The sequence below is a fragment of the Leptidea sinapis genome, chromosome 10 (genome assembly GCF_905404315.1).
Source record: "Leptidea sinapis chromosome 10, ilLepSina1.1, whole genome shotgun sequence".
Taxonomy (NCBI): domain Eukaryota; kingdom Metazoa; phylum Arthropoda; class Insecta; order Lepidoptera; family Pieridae; genus Leptidea; species Leptidea sinapis.
Genome location: NC_066274.1, coordinates 1,138,359 through 1,161,753, shown reverse-complemented (window position 1 = coordinate 1,161,753; position 23,395 = coordinate 1,138,359). Strand labels below are relative to the sequence as shown.

Here is a 23,395-nt window from a genome sequence, read left to right as displayed (position 1 = left end):
TTTGTATGTAGTAATGCATTTTTATAATTGTGATAAGCATCAGGCCTCTGTCAATGATGACTTAATTTGTTTTTATTTACATTATCTTACACTTAAAATACTTTCTATTTATACTCTTTGTAACGGTTTGTACAGGTCTAGAAGACGCAAAAATATGTTGCTTTAAATAATGTAACTTTTTACAGGATTTATACGCGTGCTAATATAATTGAATTTTAGAAAATATATAGTGTTCTGGAAAGACAATTAAACGATTAAATTGTAACTAGCTGACCCGGCGAACGTTGTTTTGCCATATAAAGAATAATTCACGCGATAGTTTTATAAGTAATAAAATATTGCCTATATTATAGCATGTACATCATTTTGTTCTATTGTCAATAGTTTTTGCAGCGCTCGCAAAAATAGGTTTTCGATTTTACACCTTGTGTTACAAAATAGCAATTTTATTACGAATATCTAATTTTGAAAAAAAAAACATAGCCTATAGCCTTCCTCGATAAATGGACTACCCAACACTGAAAGAATCATTCAAATCGGACCAGTAGTACCAGAGATTAGCGCGTTCAAACAAACAAACACTGCAGCTTTATAATATTATATAGTATAGATTAGTTAAGTTCTTAAAAGTTTTATATTTAATATATAAAATTCTCGTGTCGCAAAGTATGTTGCAATACTCCTTCGAAACGGCTTCTTCGTTTTTTATAAAAACAATTATGTATTGGTAGGTCTGAGAATTGGCCGTAATTTATTTATCATACCCCATTTTTTATTGCAGTTTTTTATTATATATATGGCAATACAAGGCGAACGGCACAATAGATCCATTAGGGTCACAGTATTCAAGAGTATCTACTAAAAATGGATCTTAAAGGCAGATTTCCACATTCAATCGGCATCCTAAGGACCGGGAACGCTCCTGTGATTCATTTGGTGTTCCAATGAAAAAAAAGGGGGCGGTGGTGATCGCTTAACATCAGGTGACTGGTATTGTAAATATCACGTTGCCGTTATCAAGTAAATTTCTCCCACATTCAACTACTCTATGGAATGGATGTTCTTATACGATAGGTATCTTCTGTTCAATATGACACGTTATAAAACAAACGGCGGCAATCAGTGACGTTCTATAAGTATAAATAAATCATGTCGTATAAAAGCAAAAACGAAATATAGAACATGCCACAAATTACACCATGTTTGGTGCGAGGATGTGTTGCGAAGCTGTGAAATTATAGAACTAATAAACTCTGTATCTTCTGCTTCCATTTCTTCATTGCAAATGGCAAAATATAAAAATATCTTCTTTTTCCAATTATCCATATCTATTTTGCGCACTTCTACTTCCAACAATCTCCCTCTATGGATTGGCTGGTACAGTATGTCGCAAACCTCGCAACACATCCCTGGCACACATCCTTCGCACAAATCCCTCGCACACATCTCTCGCTTGTTTTGTATGCGCAAAAATCTAGCTCCGCTGATCCGTTTCCACCAGAGCTGTGCTGACCGAGGCGAGGTAAATGAAGCGATAGTATTGGTTCTTTATAAACACATCCCTCGCTACGCATCCTCGAACATGTTTTGCGAGGGAAATGTGTCGTGCGAGGATGTCTAGCTGTGCTGTGGAAATGTGAGGAGGTTTCCACCAAAACTTTGCCAGGAAAATGTGTCGTATGAGGATGTGTAGCGGAGCTGTGAAAGCTTCGACTGCTATATACTCGTATGTATACATTGCCCCATTTACTCTAGTTGCTTAAAATATTCTTGATCAGCAATGAAAAACATTTGACTTGAGGAGCAATGTATAACATTTATACAGTTTAGATCTAATTCGGACAGTGACAGTTGACACACGACTAAGGAGAAGAGTGTGCTTACATTGTCTTTAAGCACACTTTTGCCGTTCCGCTGTCAGACTGCGAATGATATGTCCATATTATATGTGTATAGAACGACATTGGCGGCAATAGTAAAACACAGCTACCGAAATAATAAAGTTTATGAAATTAAGCATGCTAACAAGACAGACAGCAGTGTGCTACTAATAGATTCCCATTTGTAATCTTCCAGGACCCCAAAAGTGCATTGAACCCCTTAAACACCGACTTCGCTCTTGAAATCCCTCTAGTATAGTTAAATTTATACGCTCGGCGTATATAACTAGACTGTTTAAGTGTATGTGCAAGGATAGCTTTTTGAGTCATTACGTCATTATTGAGTTATTCATGTTTATAATATTAATTATAATTAATAAATTAGCGAAATACCCGCATCCTGTTAACGTATGGCACAACCACGCCGTTTGTTAAGAACTATTTCTTGCCACGCACAGCAACTTTGTGGAATGAATTTTGCTTTATATTTCCCGAAATGATACAACTAAGGGACCTTGCCGCTAGTTTTGAGGATGTCTATGGGCGGCTGTCTCACCACTTCCCACCACGTGTTGTGACACGATATCGATTATAAAGTATCGATACTGTACTCATTAGTATCGAAAAAAAAGTATCTTACTCATAAAAGTATCGATATTTCAAAGTATCATGTACCTACTCATCATAGGATTTTGGAAATTTATATAGCCTACTTGCGGTGCCTCAAATGCACTATCTAACACTGAAATCAATTTTCAAATCGGTCTAGTAGTGCCAGAGGTTAGCGCGTTCCACACTAAAAACAAATACTCTTCAGTTTAATAATAATAAAATAAGTGCGGCTCTTGTCTATTTGTCCCCGTTTATATAAAAAAATAAAATAAACCATTGTATTGCAGCTACTCTACTGGGATCCGAGTGCATGGTGTCGGAGCAATGCACCATGAAGGTGGCATACAGTGCCTGCTTGGACGGAGTGTGTCGATGCACGGATGGCCATTTACAATTCAGAAAGCATACATGTCTTTCACGTGAGTATTAGCGATTAGAATATTTAGATCTAATTTAAGCACGTTGCTGTATAGTGAATTTTAATCGCTATTGATATCTCATATAGATACTATTATAGAATATCAAACAGGTACTAATATTCTATTACTAGTGAATAAGTAATTCTTTCTCTCCCATAATTAGCATCTGATGCATGTTCTTTTATTCAGTAAGTGCATATAATTAGATCTTTAATCATACAAATACCGAAGAACCCTTTAAAACGATTAAAAATACAAATTTTTAAACGATTTTATTTGGCTAGTTACACGACATTTGATTATCATTACAAATCCAAGATGGCTGCCACTACAAAATGGCAGATTGCATATTTACAACAATTTCAAAGACAATCTTCACATGCATTTCAAAATGTGTAGTACCTACCAACCGATACGAGTCACTTTTTCAGCACATAATGAAACAACAGAACAAGAATTTTACTATCCCTGAGGACCTTTAATTGGCTTTTTGTCATTAGATTTTATTTATAATAAAACTATTTTACGCTGTTGATCTTCCTATATGAAATAAATAAATAAAAGAATAATATTTATTCGATAAAACATGATACCATGCCACCAAGGAACAATTTATTTATAAATTAAATACCTTACTGTCAACTCATACTAATAGACTTATTTTGAGAATTATTCATTTGTTTTACACTAAACACTTACACATATTTTCGGCAAAATTAATGCTAAATCTATAATACAAGATAAAAAGATACAATAAAACAAAGAAACTTAGCATAGTGACTGCGTGACGTGTACGATTACTTACAGTACTTTTAACTTACTATTTAATGTAATTATAACGTCACTAAAATGGCGGCCGATATCTAAGTATAACTCTCAACGCGCGGGGATTTATTTATTACAATATAATATTATAAGTAATAGTCGTTCAGCAAGAATGATCTTCCCGATTCCGCGCGCTCTTTCCCTTATAGTCCTATATATTGTAATGAAATATCATGGTTGTGTTCATTATTTTGCCATTTGGAAATTTATATGCGCCTGGCTTGATACTTGTCCGCTTGTCTGGACTTACACATCGGAAATTGTTAAAACGTGCATCAAAGCACATGCAGGGGGCAAAATGGATTCACAAATTAATGAGTCCACAATAAAATGAAGGTTAGATTATTAATTACCACATTTCAATATGACATTAACACAAACCCTTTGCCTGTCCTAATAATGGACGAAGAAACCAAAAACGCGACGCTGTCTTGCCGTAACCGACTTCCGTTGTGATTGTCGTCCAATTACCTCGTAGTCGCGCCTAATGAAGATTTACTTGAATAAAATTATTACCTTCCAAATGTTAAATATAGGTTACGAACCTATACATTCTCAGCTTAATCTCAAGTCTTGATAAAGTAAATAACGTGGGTATAACCATTGTCAATGAATACACCTTTTCCATCGTCCGTGTACTTAAGATTATTTTTCGTAACGATCCAACATTGTTCTTGGGAATGGGAAAAAAGGCCTTTTGTCAAATGAATGTTGCTTTCTTCGAGCACCGTTTATTTCCGTACTACAGTGTAATGTGATCTTGTTGTGGGAACGTCAGGTGGCTTGATGTTACTAGTGTAGTGCGGTTTATATCACATAGTAATAATATCGTATTGCTCAAGATCATCGCGGCATACCAATTTATTATGAAGGATGACAAATTACAATAGGTACATAATAGCATAACATTAAGAGGAGGTTGCTAATAGGATTGTTAGGATAATTTGTTGTTTACAAAATAAAAAATCACTAATTGATAGTCAAAAACTTCTACCCATTCGAAAATTTACGACTTGGAACAATATACTGTAAATAACCGAGGGCGATCGCTTTATTCCCATTCTGTGGTATCATTAGAAGTCAGTCTGCAATCGGACTTGATTGGCGACTATGGTCACTATGACGTCACTAACATGGCGGCCTGTCCCGCTCTATACTTACAGCAATTATATTGTGAGTTAAAGTATAAGTTCATTGAATGTGCATTTATCAAAGTTATTTTCCCATGAACAATAAAACTTCAGAACAGAATGAACTTCCAAAAGCAGTGGCAACTTTCTCAAGGGTTAACAAGTTATTTGGTGTAACACGATAGTACCTAATGGTGGCAATATAGGTATAAGTATTCACGGGCTACTTTCCGCAATTAGACGTCTGCTATGCGCCTATTTTGCGTCATAGGGTTGGGTTGCTAACCTTGCTATCCCAACTCCTCAAGGAAGTTACTCAAACCTCTGATGTCACCCATGGCTTCAGAGAGAGTCCTCGGTGACCCCAGGTATTTGGCCCGGTATGTGGCCACACTACGGCACTCCAAGATGAGGTGTGTGGCCGTCTCTTCTGTCTCCATGCAAGTCCTGCACAGGGTACTGTCAGTGACACCTATATTAAACAGATGCTTGTTAAAGGGGCCGTGACCCGTTATTACATGAGTTATCTTACGTAATCTTGATCGTGTGAGTTTCACCAGCTTGCGAAAAAACCTCTGATTTATGCATGGTAGAGCCTCTTTTGTCTGTCTGCATCCACTCATCTCCGTCCAGCACTACAATATTAAATTATAACCATCAAAGGTATTATCTTGACTAATTTGTAGAAATTAAATGAATGAATTCTATAGAGGTATAGGTCTATTTTATTTTGTCGACAATAGCTTAATATTCACAGCGCAACTCCTCCTTATGTGTCGTTCACTCTTGGCAAACTGGTCGTGGTCATGGGGTTACGAATATACAACAGATTTAATAAATAACATTAATTCAGTTATATATGGGATTTATCCTTTACTAAAACATTGGATAAAATATTGGAATTTTTCAAATTAATTTTTAGTTTTTTGACAATACATTATACGTGGTATATTTTACTCGTTCACAATGAAATAGTTTAAAAAAATTTAAACGTTCGTATTTATATTTATTTTATTTTTCAAATTATGTAACTGAGGATCGTAATAAAACAAAATATACCCACAAAGTACATTTTTAGTATGGAATATGTACTTCAATGCAAAATTACTAGAGCGTGTTAATTGCCAATTAATCGGTTCCGGTGTTTACCGACAGGAAAACTGGCGATTGAGCTTAAACATTGACTATTATTTATTTGTGCCATATAACCAATTAGGTAAATGGATTATGGATGGATGGAGACTACCTACTACGGTTTCAACTTGTGCTATAGAAATTTCTATTTATAGCTCTTTATTTTTTTATTTACAACCTGTCCCAAAAATCAATAATAATCTTAGGGTGTGCTTTATAATAAAACCAATATATATTTATTTTTCCCTAGATAGTCTATTATTTCAAACTAAAATTAATACAATATCTTACAATTTATTTCAGCGGCTCCTCCCAACCACGTATGCTATAGTAACGAACATTGCCGATTGTGGGATAAAGACAGCCATTGCGATTTTGTAATACCAAATCTATTTGGTAGATGTTCTTGCAACTCATTTTTCAAACAAACTGGAGACAGATGTGTTCCTGTCAAGATTCCCACATACGCAACTGAAGCAGTCATTGCAGAACAAGAAACAGTTCAACCAGATTCATCAATTGAAACTGCTAAATATGAAGCGGCTAGCTTGAAAGATCAAACTCAACCCAACTTTGTTATCGATTCAGACAACGTAAAACCCAGCAGAATACCAATGTTTACAAGTAAAAATGACGTTTTAAGTACCCAAGAAGATAGTCCTTTAATGCAAGCTGTGATGAAAGTGCCATCTGTTGAACAAAATAAAAGGCTGCCGGTTTCTACTAGGAAGGATGGTGAGCCAAATGAACTTATTGGGGTTCATGAAATGACAGCCAATTTACATGCGAACGATCAACCGGTTTATCGCGTTGTTACCCAGCCTTCAGTCGACAAGAAAGCTAACAAAAAGAGCGGAACGTCAAAGGAGCATAGTGGAAGTAAACACAAAAGTGGTCATCAGAAAAAATCTTCGTTGAAGGGTGAGTTAAATTTTTTAATGTTTCTATAAAAAACAGTATCTAACGGGAATCTTATTACTAAAACTCTGCTCTCCTTTGGTCCAGCCGTCTGATAGCTGGCTGTATCGCAAGGCCAGTAATAGCTGAAATTTCGACAGAATTATTTATTTTTGCCATTATCGCATTAAATAATAGAATACATTTTAATTTGTTGAGCTTCACAGTATTTACATAAAAATACTTGCAGTATGAATTTAATTTTAACTTCAATGACATAAAACACACGTGAAATGATATTAGATATTAGACATTATACATCATAATATTCTGAACATTTGTGAAGAGTGGTTTAAAGCTGCGTTGGAATTCATTAATTCTACATTAAGATCATAAAATCTGCTATCAATTACTTTGCAAACAACCAAATTTCACAAAAATATGTTTAAAATCAGCAGAATTTTAGATTTTACTAGCTACTGCTTAAAACTCATCCGCATCTCACCTGGACTCTTTATAATTGTTGGATATCTTTATTAATTGTGATCTATATTATACATCACAAGTTATGACATTCTGTTTACTATCTTGACCTTCAGGTTCTCCTCGCCTGGTTGTGAGTTGTTCCTCCAGAGTGCGGTTCTCATGGAACTTTCTTCGACGCACAAAACTCTCGAACTTATTTTCTTGCCCATACCTTTAAAATGCAAAATATAACTTCTTATTATCTTATCTATATGTTATGAGTTATCATAAGTATTAATTCTTAGAGATCTGGGTGAATTTTGCATCTAGGCAAACAAATCTTAGCAGAATTAACACTTAGATAATAATGGATTTCCGCAAAATTACCCCTAATTCCATAAATCTTCATATGTACCCTCTCGCGTTGCAGGAGAGAAGGCACGACGTTTATGAGTTGAGTCCCAACTTAATTTTTCCCCTCAATAGATATTTATATTTACAGATAAACAAAGAATTCGGGCTGATGGTGTTCCAGAACTGGATCTGGGGCCTGTGTCTTTAGGAATGCCATGTTTGGTCGACAATCAGTGTCAGACTGTAGACGCGAATACTAGATGTGTTAATAAACGTTGTGATTGCACGTACCGGACTAACTCGACTTCAGCTTGCTCGGCCAGGAATAGGGGCTGTCTTCCCGGGACATTCCAAGTAAGTTTCATTTACAAGTAGAGTATTTTAATAATTTATTAACTGTCAATTCTACTTCAATAATATATAATAAATATCTTTTGTTATTTAAATGATAACGTTACTTATTTTTATTAATGCCAATATAGGTGACTTTGGACTGAGATTGTGTGAGTAAATCCAAAAGTTAGTGTAATAGAATAAAGTACTATAGGGAGACATGGGACTTGATTTTAGAAGAAAAAAATACACTCAAATTGATAAGCTCCTCTATAATTGTCAAATTAGGTTAAAAAGTTATTGTAATTCTTTCAAGATCTACTATCTTAACGGAAAATCATGCTGATTAAAAAAATTTAACGGCTCTGTCGAGTTTTTATCTAATTTTGTTGTAAATTAGGATTATATTTTATAAAAGAATGTTTTATCTATCTATTAAGATGGGTTCATTATTACACATGAAATTGTAAAATTTTACAAAGTAATAATTCGGTTCAATAGTTTTTAATAAATGAATAAAATATTGATACTTTTATTCATTCATTTGCATAATATTGTGTCGGCTGTAAAAGTCGGACTTTTATTGCAAGATGCAAGAGTTCGTGTTATGGGACTATTCAGGTAACGTTAATTTTAGAAAATTAATAATTTAAATAAAAATTGCTACAAAATTATATCAATTAAAATGTTTATAAAGACGGGTTAGTGGTCAGACTGCCAAGAAAACGACATAATCGACGTTGGGGGCAACGATATCGAATCGTCGCTGAAGAATTTTTCGTTCAAACTCGCGTTTAAGACTAGTTTTCTTAATCCAATGAGACCATTTACTATTCAAATAATTTTCTGATTCAATTTTAGGTGGTTTACAAGTTCAATAATGTGTCCTAAAAGTATGAGCTCAGTTGATTCGGAATCACGTCTAGTTAAATGTATCTAGAGGATATAGGTATTATTAGCACATAAAAATTGCAATTGTAATTAACAAATATTAAATTAATAAAGATTGCGTTTCTTTTTTCAATAATGACTCAAAAACTATTAATATTAATGTAATTTAGATATCCTTACCGGCTCCTTTGTACAGGATGCCGGGTAGATTATAGGTACCACAACGGCGCCTATTTCTGCCGTGAAACAGTAATGTGTAAGCATTACTGTGTTTCGGTCTGGAGAGTGCCGTAGTTAGTGAAATTACTGGGCAAACGAGACTTAACATCTTATGTCTAAAGGGTACTGACGGGTCTGACGAGTTTAATTGTAGTGCCGCAGAATTTTTGGGTTTTTCAAGAATCTTAAGCAGCACTGCATTGTAATGAGCAAGGCGTATCAATGACCATTAGCTGAACGTCCTGCTTGTCTCGTCCCTTATTTTCATAAAAAAAATCCTTAAAGAGGAGGAAATTTCCAATACAAACATACTGAATATATACTTCCGCAACTGTGTCTCTATTATTTCTTAATCCAACGCCGAAATTAGGCTTGTGATAAAATAAATTGTTTAATATGAAAACTATATATACCTGTTATATGTATTGCAGTGCCGATCAACAGGAGCCTGCATAAGCTGGTACTTCGTGTGTGACGGTCGTAAGGATTGCCCCGACGGATCAGATGAGAAATGCCTAGGTACTGGTAAAGGTTGGTTTTATGCACATTTCCTGCTACACGCACTCTTTGCTCTTAACTGTTTCTTCAATGCAAACTGTACAAACATTTTACTACGAAACAAGTACGACTATGTCGTTTGAAACCGGATTTTACTCCACAAACCTTGCTATACGAATTTGAATAGCGGTACCCGAGCTCTTTCTGAGAAAAGTCGATGTAAACAAGCAAACTGAACAAGAATATAATCTAACACCGGCGCTCATTATACATACGTACTAATTAAACAATCGCCTAAAACGGTCGTAGTAGAATTCAGAGTATTTTTTTATGAAAATAAGCGACAAGACGAGCAGGACGTTCAGCTGATGGTAATTGATACGCCCTGCCCATTACAATGCAGTGTCGCTAAGGATTCTTGAAAAACCCCAAAATTTCCGAATGGCACTATAGCTGCGCTCGTCACCTTGAGAGATAAGATGTTAAGTCTCAGTAATTTCACTAGCTACGGCGCCCTTCAGACCGAAACACAGTAATGCTTATACATTACTTCTTCACAGCAGACATAGTTGAGTGTGGAGTTACTATGAGAGTCATATTGAGCAGTAAAATTGTAGAGTCGTAATATGGTACCATAGAGTAGGGATGGCTACTTTTCTCACAATCATGAAGATTTAATTAATACTAGTTTACTTTACTTTAGTTATTTCCATAGTATTATGTCCTATGGTATATTGCTGTGGGGCAACGCTGCCGATATTAATACAATATTTGTGCTGCAAAAGAGGGCTAGTTGCGTTATTTATAACATAGGTCCACAAGAATCATTGAGAGCAAAATTTAAAGAAATTAACATCTTGACTGTTGCTTCTCAATATATTCTTGATAATGTATGTACATAGGCACATAAGTGAATTTGCTAGAAAATGTCATAAACATAATGTTAATACCAGGAACAGACATAACCAAGAACAGCAACGCCTACTACTCAGCTAAGTCGAGTAAACTGTAAGTCTTTTGTGGGGCGATGTATATGCTTTAACAACAAGATCCAAGATAATGTTCAAAACCAAAGTAATATAAGTATTCATCATTCATCGATATTCAAAAGAATTGTTACAAACGTTTGTGTGGTAAAGGTTACTATAACATAAATGACTTTCTAATGATAACATAGATTGGGAATGGAGCGACCGCCCTCAGGCTAATAAATAATAAGCTTATATGTACGATATTACTTTATTACCATATTTTTTATGTAAATTAAAGCCCGCTGAGTTTGTTGCGCCCATTCTTCTTAGGTCTGAGGCATTAGCTTTGTAATGGGTGGTAGTTTTTGACTTTCAATAAGTGATGTCATATCCTATTTTGAATAAAAATATTTGAATTTGAAAATGATAACGGTTATATGCCAGCTTCCATAGAAAAATATTTAATCTGTGATTGAATCGGGAATATACTGAAAAGTTGCCTGGATGAAATAAGAGTACCAAGAATAAAATCTTAGGTCCGTAGACCAGAAGATGTCTTGATACGTAATCTGTATTAAATAACTATGTATTACTAGCTGACCCGACAGACTTTATTCTGTAGATATTAAAAAAGTACTGTTTTACAGGAATTTGCCAATAATATTTCAAAACATCAAGAATTGTTACGTAAAAAATGCTCCCTGTTCTTATAATAAAATTGTTTCACATTGGAACTGTCAAACTGTGCGTCACGAAATTCACTCATACAAAATATGTCAAAACAAATATTGAAAATAAAAATAATTATGGGTCCCAAATCGATATAAAAACTATACCTATCTCTCAAATTTTACTAAACTGCACTCCACGAAGTAATCCCCATTAAAATCCGTCATCCGTCCCCATTAGTTTAGGAGTCCATCGCGGACAAGCAATGTGTCACGTAATTTATATATATAAAGATTATGTCATTCCAGACGGAACGGGTGAACGCTGTCCGATGCACGCGTTTCGTTGCGGCGGGCCGGGCTCACCGTGCGTGTCTCGAGCGGCCCGCTGCGACGGGAAGGTGCAGTGTCCTGGTGGAGAGGATGAGAGGAACTGTAGAGCTACCAGGCGCAAAGGGTAATTATAGAAGCTCATTTATGCCTTAACTGCACAATGCAAATTTAATAAAAAAATACATGCATAGTAATTAAATTTAAGTGTTTAATAATTTAATTTTTGTCAGTAAGAGGCTCCTTTGCACAGGATGCCGGCTAGATTGTGGGTACCACAACGGTGCCTATTTCTGCCGTGAAGCAATGAATATTGGGCGCCGTAGCTAGTGAAATTAGACTTAACATATTATGTCTCAAGGTGACGAGCGTAATTGTAGTGCCGCTAAGAAATTTTGGGTTTTTAAAGAATCCTGAGTGGCAATGCATTGTAATGAGCAGGGCGCATCAATTACCATCAGCTGAACTTGCTGCTCGTCTCGTCCCTTATTTTTATAAAAAAAAGAAAAAATTACCTGCGGCATACGTGGTTAAAAAGAATTAACAATTATCTGACATAGATACGACGGGACAAGTGTACTATAGTTATTTTCATTTTATGATGTGCTACGGTATAATGGGGCACTGCAGTCAAAATCCATACTATTATTAAGGTGAAACTTTTATTACATCGTCTCAAACTTTTTCGTCTGTCTGCTGCATGTCGCGTGACGGTCGGGTGGCGCCTATAGTTCGCAGCAGCTGACCGTGTAGTGCATAGACTATTAATTAGGGCTAAGACACAGAGTTCAATAAAAATATTAGTTGGAGACTTAGTCTACTTTCATTATTTCCCATTATCATTCCAATTTTCCAAGTATAAAATTAAGATTGATAAAGCGACATTTATCCATATTCAGTTTCATATTCCAAAAATTTTTAGTTAAATGTCTATAATGTGAAAAAAAGTTTCACTTTTATCGTGGTTTTCTAAAACCACACAACCCTTTTTTAATTATTAGCATGGTTATTCGCGCTATTTATAACCTATGTCCTAAGGAATCATCAAATTAGTTTCGTTTATCTACTCATGTGGAATTGTTAAAAAAAAACAATAAAAACATAAACATTATATTCCTGATATAAAGTATCTTAATTATGTTTTTTTATTAATTCTTTATCAAAACATATTCCGAGATCCTTGTCATATGCTACATTCGATATATCCTGAGCATTTTAATTATATCTACCTTTACTTTACACTCAGTCAATCTATTATTATTATATTATTATTATAATATTTTTTTTTTCTTTTTAATTTTGCAACTATGGAAATTTTAAATAAAAAAGTTCTTTTTTGAAGCTATTCAAGGAAGGAAAATTTAACATATTTAATGTAACAATAATTAATCACACTTGTAATGTTTAGATTGCCGTAATTAATTAATTGTTATTTTTTTATTAATCTAAATTCTAAATGCCTGTATTTATTATTTCTTAAATTTGAATTTAATATGTTTCAATAAATTATATTTTCAAAATGCCCAAAATTGTCGTGGCTTGCGCAAGCGAGAGTAGCCGTTTTCGGCCTTATTTTCACACCTCTGGGAATATTGTAAATATTGGTCCTACAATCAACTTTTTTTTAGGAGATTTCCTCTTTTAAAATTCTCCTTTTAGATTTAAATAACCTTAATTAGCGTTAGATATTTGCAAAAAACCAGATGTCTTATTTCAGAAAATTGCCTAGCACTTTATTTTACAATATTTCTGAACATAATTTATTTGTTCTTTTTTATTTTTATTTCAAAAATCATCTAGAACCCTTTTTGAATCGAATGACCCCCTTTTTCTTTTATGCATATTATTCCGAGACTGCAGAAAAAAGTCGAACAATAATGCCTTCTTAAACATGTCAAATTGAAGATAGAAGTATCTTGTGTTTACGTAGTACTGTCTCCCACGCTAACCAATTTACTCACGCATAACGCAACAGGTTTTACAATGCGCCAACATTCCAGATGTCCGCGGCACACATTCCGGTGCGGCTCTGGCGAGTGTCTGCCCGAGTTTGAGTTCTGCAACGCGATCATATCGTGCAAGGACGGCTCTGATGAACCACCGCATCTGTGCAATGAGCAGTCAAGGTATTTTTTTACCCCCTTATTCATAATGGTCCGCTAACTTTAAACAGCCGCTTAGGAGGGTTTTTTCTCATCCTGACGTAGGTCAATAGAAGAAGACAGAGTGAGAATTAGCAATGCTTTAAGTTAGCAGACTATTATGAATAAGTGGGTTAGTGCTTAATTATTAAAAACTTTCGTGAGACATTATTAACATTATTTCGTAGATCATTTATACGTCTAGCTAGACTATCACAGCTGTGAAAACGTCGAAAAAATTGAGGTTGACAGTTAACCTCGCGAGTGTAAGACGTAGCATGTCAGGTACACTAAAATAATAAACCTTCATCGATTGTCTAACAGCAAGAGGCTCTATCAAGATGTAAAAATGATCTGAGCTTAAATTATTTAAATCGCTTTTCCTCACGATTCTTCGGTGATGGTACCGACGAGTTTCGGACCATTCGGAGGTCCTTCATAAGAGTTAGTGAAGTGACTTGACTGAGCGCGGTTTGACAGGGCGCGGGGTATGGCGGCGGTAATGACACTGACCTGACACCTTTGTGTCACTACTGGCGTTTACGGGTGCACTAAATGTACTCACAATATGCACTATGTACCTAATCATCGGCATTATGGGTCTTATTCCGAGATGCGTATAACAATCCGTGTCTCCAGTCCTTGTCTCTATTAAAATTAGATCGTCGGTCTATATAAGGCTTCTAAAAGCTTGCGAGATACAATTATCTTATCGCCAATATTTTCTTACCTAATATCTTATCAAACCTACTATTTATTTATTTGGGCAACTAACAAATTACACTCTTATATGCTAAAACTTAAAAAATAATAATAATATGGATAAGAGTTAATGCACTTATAAGCTACCACAGCATTCATAATTTTTACTACGTTTATAAGACAGTAATTTTAACAATATAAAAACTTATATCTATAATTATTGTTATATAAAATAGAAAAATAAATAAAAAATGAAATATGAAAACAAGGTTTCTAAGTCACGTGTGTAAATTAAGTATTTTCTTTTTATATTGGGCAAGCCGAATGAATAAATCAATGTTCTGCGATTTGGCCAGTGAGTTATATGACCTACAGAGCCTAGAAATAGTTGCGTTTTGACCCAGATTAGGGTTTGTACACAAAACTGCGATGCAAAGCGATGCGAATTCGCAACGCAGAAAATTACGACACGAATTGCTGCGATGCGATTTCGTGCGGCAAGACGTCTCCCAGAGTGACCATTCCTTCGACGACCGTTAACCGTACTAAACGTATTTTGAATTGAAAACTAGGTCGCGACATGGATCGTAAAAAGAAGTGTGCACTTTTATTATTGCTTAGGAGATACAGGAAAAAGAAACAAAGAAGATTTTGGTTCATCTATTCATTACATCGCAGGAATGCGCGATGCGAATCAATTCGCAAGTTCTTGCGATGCGTAGAGGGAGCTCGCAGATTTTTGCGATGCGACATCGCATCGCAGTTTTGTGTACAAGCCCTAAGTCCTAGATTGTGGTACTACAAACAACGAAGAGGCATTTTTTCTTATTAATTTTGGAGGAACGTTTATTTTGAATTTTGATAGCAACTATGGAGAATCTATTTTACCGCTAAAAATATTGTGTAAAAACAAAAGATCTAACACTATCCTTCTATCAGCCAGTGGGATCACAACCGATTATAATGTTATATTGTTACAGTGTGCTATTTAGTCCATTAGCCAAGATGTTAAAACAAAAATATTTGAAATACCCTTTTAAAATTAACGTGATTACAAGAATAAGCCCCCTTTAGTCTTTTAGAAAAAAAATATCGTTATGTAGATTACGTACATGCAGATGTACTAGAAGCAACAAATCAAAGAAACAACGAGAGCTTTTCGAAATACCTTCATTTTTTTGCAATTATAATAAAATTTAATTATTAATTAATATTAACACAAAACCACTCGATTGGATGATGTAATGGTTACTAGGACTGGCTTTTTTTAATGTTAGCAGTAAGCTAACTGTTTCAGAATCTTTTAAACAGGATTCATATTCTGGGTGTAGATAAAGTCTTGTATGCAACTGTTGATAAGGTTTGAAAACACTCATGTGATACTATTATAATAAACCCACATTCGTGTTTTAATACCCCTTATGTAATGAGGGTTGCATAAATAACTATTACATATTTGAAGTTTTAATTATCAACTTTGTATACTTATTCTGTCTAATTAATAAACGCAATGTAAAGTTATTCCATGTTTAAAATTACTTCCCGTTGTCATGTAATTCAGTAGTGACAAAGGTAAAGTAAACAAAAAGTTTTAAATTTGGAATAACTTTATTTGGCGTTTATTAATTACACAGTAGATGATTAGTTACAGAAGTAGATGTGAGGAGTTTAAATTATAAACTTTGTATATAACTAGATATGTGTCTAATTGGTAAGCCTAAATATACATATTTTAATTATTTATACAAAACTATTGTCATCCGATGTAAAGCTAAGGGGTAAACTGTAGAAAATAATTTATTATCTAAGTATCTAGATAATTATTTTTTACATTAAATTGTTAAATGTTTCTCTACATTTCTCATGGCTGGCAATGCACAAAAATTAGCAAACTCATGGTGATTACATCTATAATAGCTGCCTGTTATGTCCAAGAAAATTACTAGCATTTCTGCGCGGCGGTCGTAATACCAGTGAAACAAACATAACATTATAAGTAAATACCAACGATTATAATAATGAAGAAACATTTGCATATTGAACGGAGAATGTACCTAGTTGTAACAAACTAAAATTGCAACAATTTAAATTAATTCTAGTTATTGTTGATGGTAAACTTGTGTTATATCGATGGCCATAAATATTGCATCAATTTAAGAACTTTTAATTCAAATTTAGAACGCGTTTATTATGTTAGAAACTTCATTCGATCATATCTCGCCATTTTACTTTTTTTTCGGGTTTAATATTAAATGAGCATTGTAGAAAAAATAAATTAGAATTGCAGTCATTACCTTGCTGAAAGTGGGTATGAAGCCGTCGCTGTTACAATTAAAAATAAACAAAATATTTCAATTGAATTTGGAATCTGTCATATTATATTATTTTATTATTGTTCATTGAGTTTTCTTATTTTGGCGCCAATACATTTTACAATATTTTGCGATATTAAAAAAAATTAACAAAAGAACAACCGACTTCAAAAACACTATTCCAAAACGATAGATATAACGTGCACTAAAAAATATAAAAATAATGGCGTATTTTTATACAGTCTAATTCTAGTTACGATTATTGTTATTTTTGGAATCGGTGTCCTTCCGCCGCGACCCGCTCTCGCCTCTCGCCTCCTCACGACTCAAGCACATCTCACCTATAATTATGTATGTAGTTACAAACCTATCTTGGATGACACCGACTCCAAAAATTACAATAATCGTAACTAGAAATAGATTAATTAATTAGATTGTATTAAAATACGCAATTATTTTTATAATTTTTAGTGCACAATTATATCTATTGTTTTGGAAAGGGTGTTTGAAGTCGGTTGTTTATTTGTTAAAAAAAAATATTTTATGATTTTTAGTGAATTTGAAGTACACTAACTAATAATTTGTCTAAATATGTGTAGATATACTAAATTTTTCAATGCAGCAATGAACGTAATGTTTTGCAATTTGATTACAGACAGTTAGAAATTCTGCTGCAGATTGCACCCTTCCTGTAAGTCGTTAAGGAGTCTCATTGATCATCATATTCGACTACGACAATTACTTAATCATAACAATGTTATGGTAGATGACTTAAATATACGGATAGCATAAAAAAGATTCGGCCGAGTATAGTTAATTTGCTCCTATGAATTGAAGAGTTCCGTTACTTTGTCATGTGTTCCGTAATCAGAACCTAACCAAACTCTCACCACACTATCTTTGAAGTATTTTCTTTCCAATAAAAAAAGAATCATCGAAATCGATTGGCGCGATATTGAGTTATTCGCAAATTTATCATCCACTTTGCTATACGTATGTATAGCAAATTTAAGACTTTTATGGTTTTCTCATGGATGCCATTGTCAGATCTGAACCAAATTACTATGGGACTACAAGGGAAGCACTAGCTTTCAAATAAAGAAGAATTATCAAAATCGGTTCACCCAGTCGAAAGTTTTGAGGTAACAAACATAAAAGAAAAATACCGACCAATTGAGAACCTCCTCCTTTTTTGAAGTCGGTTAAAAATGGAGTGGAGTGATAAAGAGAGTCGAATCGCTGTGATTGCATTACACAAAGTTGCTATGGAGCCAAATGCAATTTTTAAAACTCTCCATACGCTTGGTATTAGTAAAATGTTTGTGTGCCGGGCTATTAAAAGGTACAATGAGACCTCCTCTGTTTGGGACTGAAAAAGATTTGGCCGTCCATGTAGTGTTCGTACGAAAAAGGTGGTCAAAGCAGTAAAGAATTCAAAAAAATCCTGTCCGAAAGCAAAATATTTTATCTCGGGAGATGAAGATAACACCTAGAACCATGTCGAGTATTTTAAAAGATGACTTAGGATTTGCAGCCTATAAGAGATTTACTAGTCATTTCTTAACTGATAATTTAAAAAAGAAGAGGGTGGTAAAATCGAAAAAACTACTGAATCGGTACGCAAATTGAGGTCACAGAAAATTTTTATTTACGGATGAGGAATTTTTTACAACTAAGCAACATTTTAACAAACAAAATGACCGTATTTATGCTCAAAGCTCTAAGGAAGCTTCCTAATTAGTCGACAGAGTGCAACGTGGACACTATCCGCCTTCAGTGATGGTTTGGTGGGGTATTAGCTATGAACGAGTGACTGAACCATAATTTTGTGAATAAGGTATCAAAACATCGGTACAAATATATCAAGATACCATTCTTGAGAAGGTAGTGAAGCCCCTTAACATACAATGTTCAATAACCAAGGTTGGTCCTTCCAGCAGGACTCGGCGTCGGTTCTCAAAGCTTGGTCTACGCAGTCTTGGTTGGAAACGAACGTTTCGGACTTCATCAGAGTTGAAGACTGGCCGTCGTCTAGTCCCAATATTACTCCGCTCTAAACGCCATGATAATTTGGAGTCCATAAAACAATCCGTACGATTCGCAGCGAAGAATTTTCCCATAGAAAGAGTTCGTGCTTCTAATGATAACTGGCCTCGGCGTGCTTTAAACGCTTAAAGACTGTATTGCAGCCAATGGAGACCACTTTGAATAAGCTTTTTATATATTAAATTGTTTTATATTAATGTATTAAAGTAACACACTGTAAAAGTAGCATATTTTATTTGCAATATATTTTTTTTTTATTTCAGTATTTATGGCCAGACTAGGTAGATAGATAAGGTTTTAAACAATCTGTAATTAAGTAAGTTATTGAAATAAAAGGCTTTTTATTTTATTATTATATTAGGTGTAGTTCTAGACTACACCTAATATGATAATAAAATACCCCTTTTTCCCTTAAATAAATAAAAGATCGACATAATATCAGAACTTTTTTATATAAACATTCCAATTAACTCATCTGTGTATCGTTAGATGGCGTGCCGCAGACTTCTGTCCGCTTCGTTGTGGGAACGGTAGATGTCGCAGCACTGCCGTGGCTTGCTCAGGGAGGGATGGCTGCGGGGACAATAGTGACGAGATAGCGTGTTCAGTCTGCAGTAAGTACCTTCTCACTAAAATAATAGAGAACACTGAGCTCAAGGAACCAGCAACGGTAGATCTGATTAGACTAACGGCCGTTTTCAATAACCTATCTACCCTAAGTTTAACTTATGGATACATTACTGCCACCGTTTAATGACAAGATCTTGTCCATCCATAGTTATGTCCAATACAGCTATAGTCCAATGGTATCTGTCAATAGGTTATTGAAATGTAAGCGTAAAAGGATAGATTTGCCTACGTCTTGTAAGTTAAACTAAGGATAGTAGATCAGTATACATATATTTGGTACCTTCTTCTTCTTCGTGACACACTTGTCGGAGCGGTCGTGGTCATCGCGAAGTGGCATCTTTTGGGGCAGATGGGATTCGCCTCACGAGCATTCCATGGACCGCTCACAGTAGACTTAATTTGGTCGTATCATCGCATGGGCAAGCTTCCTCGCCCTCTGGTGCCCTCAACTTTGCCCTGCAAAATAAGATGCTCGATGGACACACTCTTGCGCCCGGAGTTTTAAAGTGAATCTTTTATTACATCGGCGCAATTTTTTTCATATCGCATTACGACCGGCCGCGGAGTATGGGTGAATTTGAATCATTAATTTCAGATTTCATCTCCGGTTTTCGAGAGGAAACGTGGTTTCGAATCCAACACTTGACATAGTTTTTTTTACTTAAATACATTATTTTTTAATTTTATGAATAAGTGAGGCATAACAATATAATATATATATTTTTTCATTATTATGTTGATATTTTATGTTATTTTCCGATAACAAGTTTCATTTGCGTTTCATAAAATCATACAATTGCTAAATGATTTTGAAAAGCTTTCAGCTGAGGAAATGCAACTGTTCCGCCTTAGAACATCCAAATATCAAGTTTTATATAATTTTTATCCAAATACGATCTAATTAATATTACGTTTGCTTATATTAAGTACTTACCTCTAATTATTATTATCTCTAACCTAATTTGCCGTTGTTTTTTCATTTCAGAATGTCCGTCGACACCAGAAACACCTTGAAAATACGACGGAGCCTAAAGTTTCAAAATAAAGATATATAATAACTAGACTACTAACTAATGTCAAAAAGTCGCTGCCTGTGACGCCATAGAGCACCGTCGAGCTAGAGATACAGCCAAAAGATCGGAACGCCTGTTTTACACGAGTACAGACTACAGATTATAGCGATCACAAAACAGGCATAAGCATAGATAATACACTATATACTAGAGATAGATGTGCAACTAATGTTTTTATTTTGTAAAATCAGTGTACCCAGGCCAAGATATGGCGCTGCATTATTATTACTTTCTTAGCGTACCATCGCTAGATGGCGCTAATTATGTTTATAGACCGTATTGAATGCATATTGGTGTATGTTTTGTGTGGGTTGTATTTATTATTCGTTTATTAAGTTCAGCAGTCACCTTTGAATAAGAACAGGCAATCAATGATTACAACACGATAGTCAAGTCTTGTTTTAATAAGTAAGTTAAGTGAGTTTTTTTGCTATCGCTAGCTCCATCTATCCATCTATCATGTATGTTAAATTATCGCCATCGCAGTGAAGTTGCAGCGTACCTAATAGAATAGATGGCAGCACTTTCAATGGAAATTTTTTTCATGTGCCAATGTAGGGAAGTTGCGCCCCCCTGGGCATAAGTGCGACGGAAAGCACAACACACATACCATATTATATTGTCCACGGGCAGCAAAGTTTTGTCATTAGTGTTACAAAAATAAATATTTTAAATTTGTTAGTGAAATAGAGCAGATTCAGTTCGCAATTGTCGCATGTGAGAATCAATGTAAAACAATAATTTTTTTGTTTTTTTTTTTCATTGCGTATTTACGCGATGAAGTCACTTGGTTCACTTGTAACTTAAAGTTACCCCGGAGCTGCGTCACCAAATTAGATAACGATATTATGATCGCTAGATGTTCATCAAGTTATAATTATAATTAAAATTTGCTGTGTTAAAGTTACGAGTTGCAAAGATCATCTGAAATATATTAAATACTTTCAAATTATTCATTACGTGTTTGTGCGATGGAGTTACAATATCGTTCGCTCGTACGATCGTTATCCAGTTACGATAAAATAATTGCATAATCATATATAAACACAGCTTAAATAATTTTATTTAGAAATATGTTTTACTTTCTTTATCAGTAAATGAATAAGCCCCACTTGAGATGAGACTGAATGAATGAAGTGTGGTATTTATAACACGCGAATCAAATGTGTTTCTTGCATTTCAATAATTTAGTGAATATTTAAAACGTGTGTAAATATAATTTAATTATTGTAATACTTAATTTATTTGTGTAGATATATTTCTAGATTTACTCTGTTAAAACAACAAATTAATTTGTAGTTTTCAAATTGTAACCTGTGAATAAACTAACTATATTTCATTTATACTGTAAAGTATTGATGCCATAAAGTGTCTTGGGCGAATACTCAATAATATAATTGTCTCAAATATGTAAAACACTAATAAAAATGGGCTTTTGACGCACCTATTCAAATAGTCTACCGTATTCTATATAATATGTAATTCAAGCAGTACTGTTTTTATAAAACTGACAAATTTTGCCTGAATTGTACTTTACCTTGTGTCTTGGGCGTCTTTTGGGCTTGTATAAAACCATAGAGTTAGATTATACTGTCGTATAGACGACCTGACAGCCGGATAATACGTGACCAATTTTGATTTGTCAATGTGTGCGTTAGCTGTAGTGGTTTAATTTCAAAATACTCAGGAGCTATTGTTAAGCGTTTCTGATTGCTTACGACTTGTCAATCAAAATCGATTACAGAATCGATGATTTCGCTTTCCTTTTCTTCCTTGCAGTATCTCCATTAGATGTTTTTCTCTCTCGCACGCTTTGTTTCTCTATACGTTAGTGTATTGTAAGTATTAAAGGAAATAGTGCTCTGTACATATTTATTACATTAATTAATTTATAATAAATGAAGACATTAGTATCAATTATTAGTAAAGTTTAACACGTGGCAAATCAACGCCTCACATTGTTCGAGACTGGCTCGAGTACGCCCACTTGGGCGTAATATTAGTTGCCGCACTTTGCGACTACACCTGAAAACCTGCGCCTGCTTCGGAAAAATAAGTGCTCGTGAGAAGAACATAAAACTAAAAGAATCTCAATTGCCACTCTTTTAAAGCAATGATTTTTAACAATTTATTATTTTATAAACTTAGGTAGGTACTGCATCATGTTCATAGTTAAAAAAAACATTTTAAATATGAAAAATTTCATAAAAAGTAATAAACAATAAACTGTATAAATCACCACCCACTCTTAATTAAGCTCTCTAGTTAAGGTTTAAAAACCTAAAGATTTCGTCGTTTATAACGCTCAGCGATTTTAAAATTCAATAAAACCTCCTGTCTCCGAACGATGAAAAGTTCCACAACTCGGAAAGATATTCCATTTTTTAAAGCCCCAAGTATAAAGCATTGTTTAATTTTAGCATTGTAATTTGTACTATAGTAATTTATAATAAGTTTATAAACGTGTGTGTGTGTGTATGTGATACAAATATATTAAATAATTGAAATTACTAAATGATTTTCAATTGCCCTTATAGTCTTGTCTGCACATCATATAAAGTGAACGATAGTATTCAATTTTTATCGGATATTTATCAACGAATAGTATTTATTATTTTATATACTTACTCAAATATCATAAACCCTCCATAATGCACCAGTGGGAGTGGGAGGCTCCATTGTACAGGATGCCGGCTAGATTATGGGTACCACAACGGCGCAATTACTGTGTTTCGGTCTGTAGGGCGTTTTAGCTAGTGAAATTACTGGGCAAATGAGACTTAACATCTTATGTCTCAAGGTGACGGGCGCAATTGTAAGGCCGCTCAGAATTTTTGTGTTTTTCAAGAGTCCTGAGCGGCACTG

General features: G+C 34.4%; 2 protein-coding genes across 3 annotated transcripts in view; one reads left to right on the top strand and one right to left on the bottom strand.

Moving 5' to 3' along the window:
* Positions 1 to 23,045, top strand: part of LOC126966500 (uncharacterized) — a 78,601-nt gene extending 55,556 nt beyond the window's left edge. The window contains exons 3-10 of one of the 2 annotated variants that reach the window (XM_050810605.1): positions 2,780 to 2,911; positions 6,304 to 6,921; positions 7,865 to 8,070; positions 9,591 to 9,678; positions 11,606 to 11,753; positions 13,627 to 13,752; positions 19,317 to 19,441; positions 20,443 to 23,045. In XM_050810605.1, the coding sequence (XP_050666562.1) occupies positions 2,780 to 2,911; positions 6,304 to 6,921; positions 7,865 to 8,070; positions 9,591 to 9,678; positions 11,606 to 11,753; positions 13,627 to 13,752; positions 19,317 to 19,441; positions 20,443 to 20,471 (1,472 nt within the window). In that variant the 3' untranslated portion in view covers positions 20,472 to 23,045. Of the gene's footprint in view, positions 1 to 2,779; positions 2,912 to 6,303; positions 6,922 to 7,864; positions 8,071 to 9,590; positions 9,691 to 11,605; positions 11,754 to 13,626; positions 13,753 to 19,316; positions 19,442 to 20,442 lie in introns of both variants that reach the window. The other variant, XM_050810604.1, reaches the window with a different exon arrangement.
* LOC126966522 (RNA-binding protein Musashi homolog Rbp6) overlaps positions 1 to 23,395 on the bottom strand; it is a 934,160-nt gene that overhangs the window by 787,068 nt on the left and 123,697 nt on the right. The window lies entirely within an intron of this gene.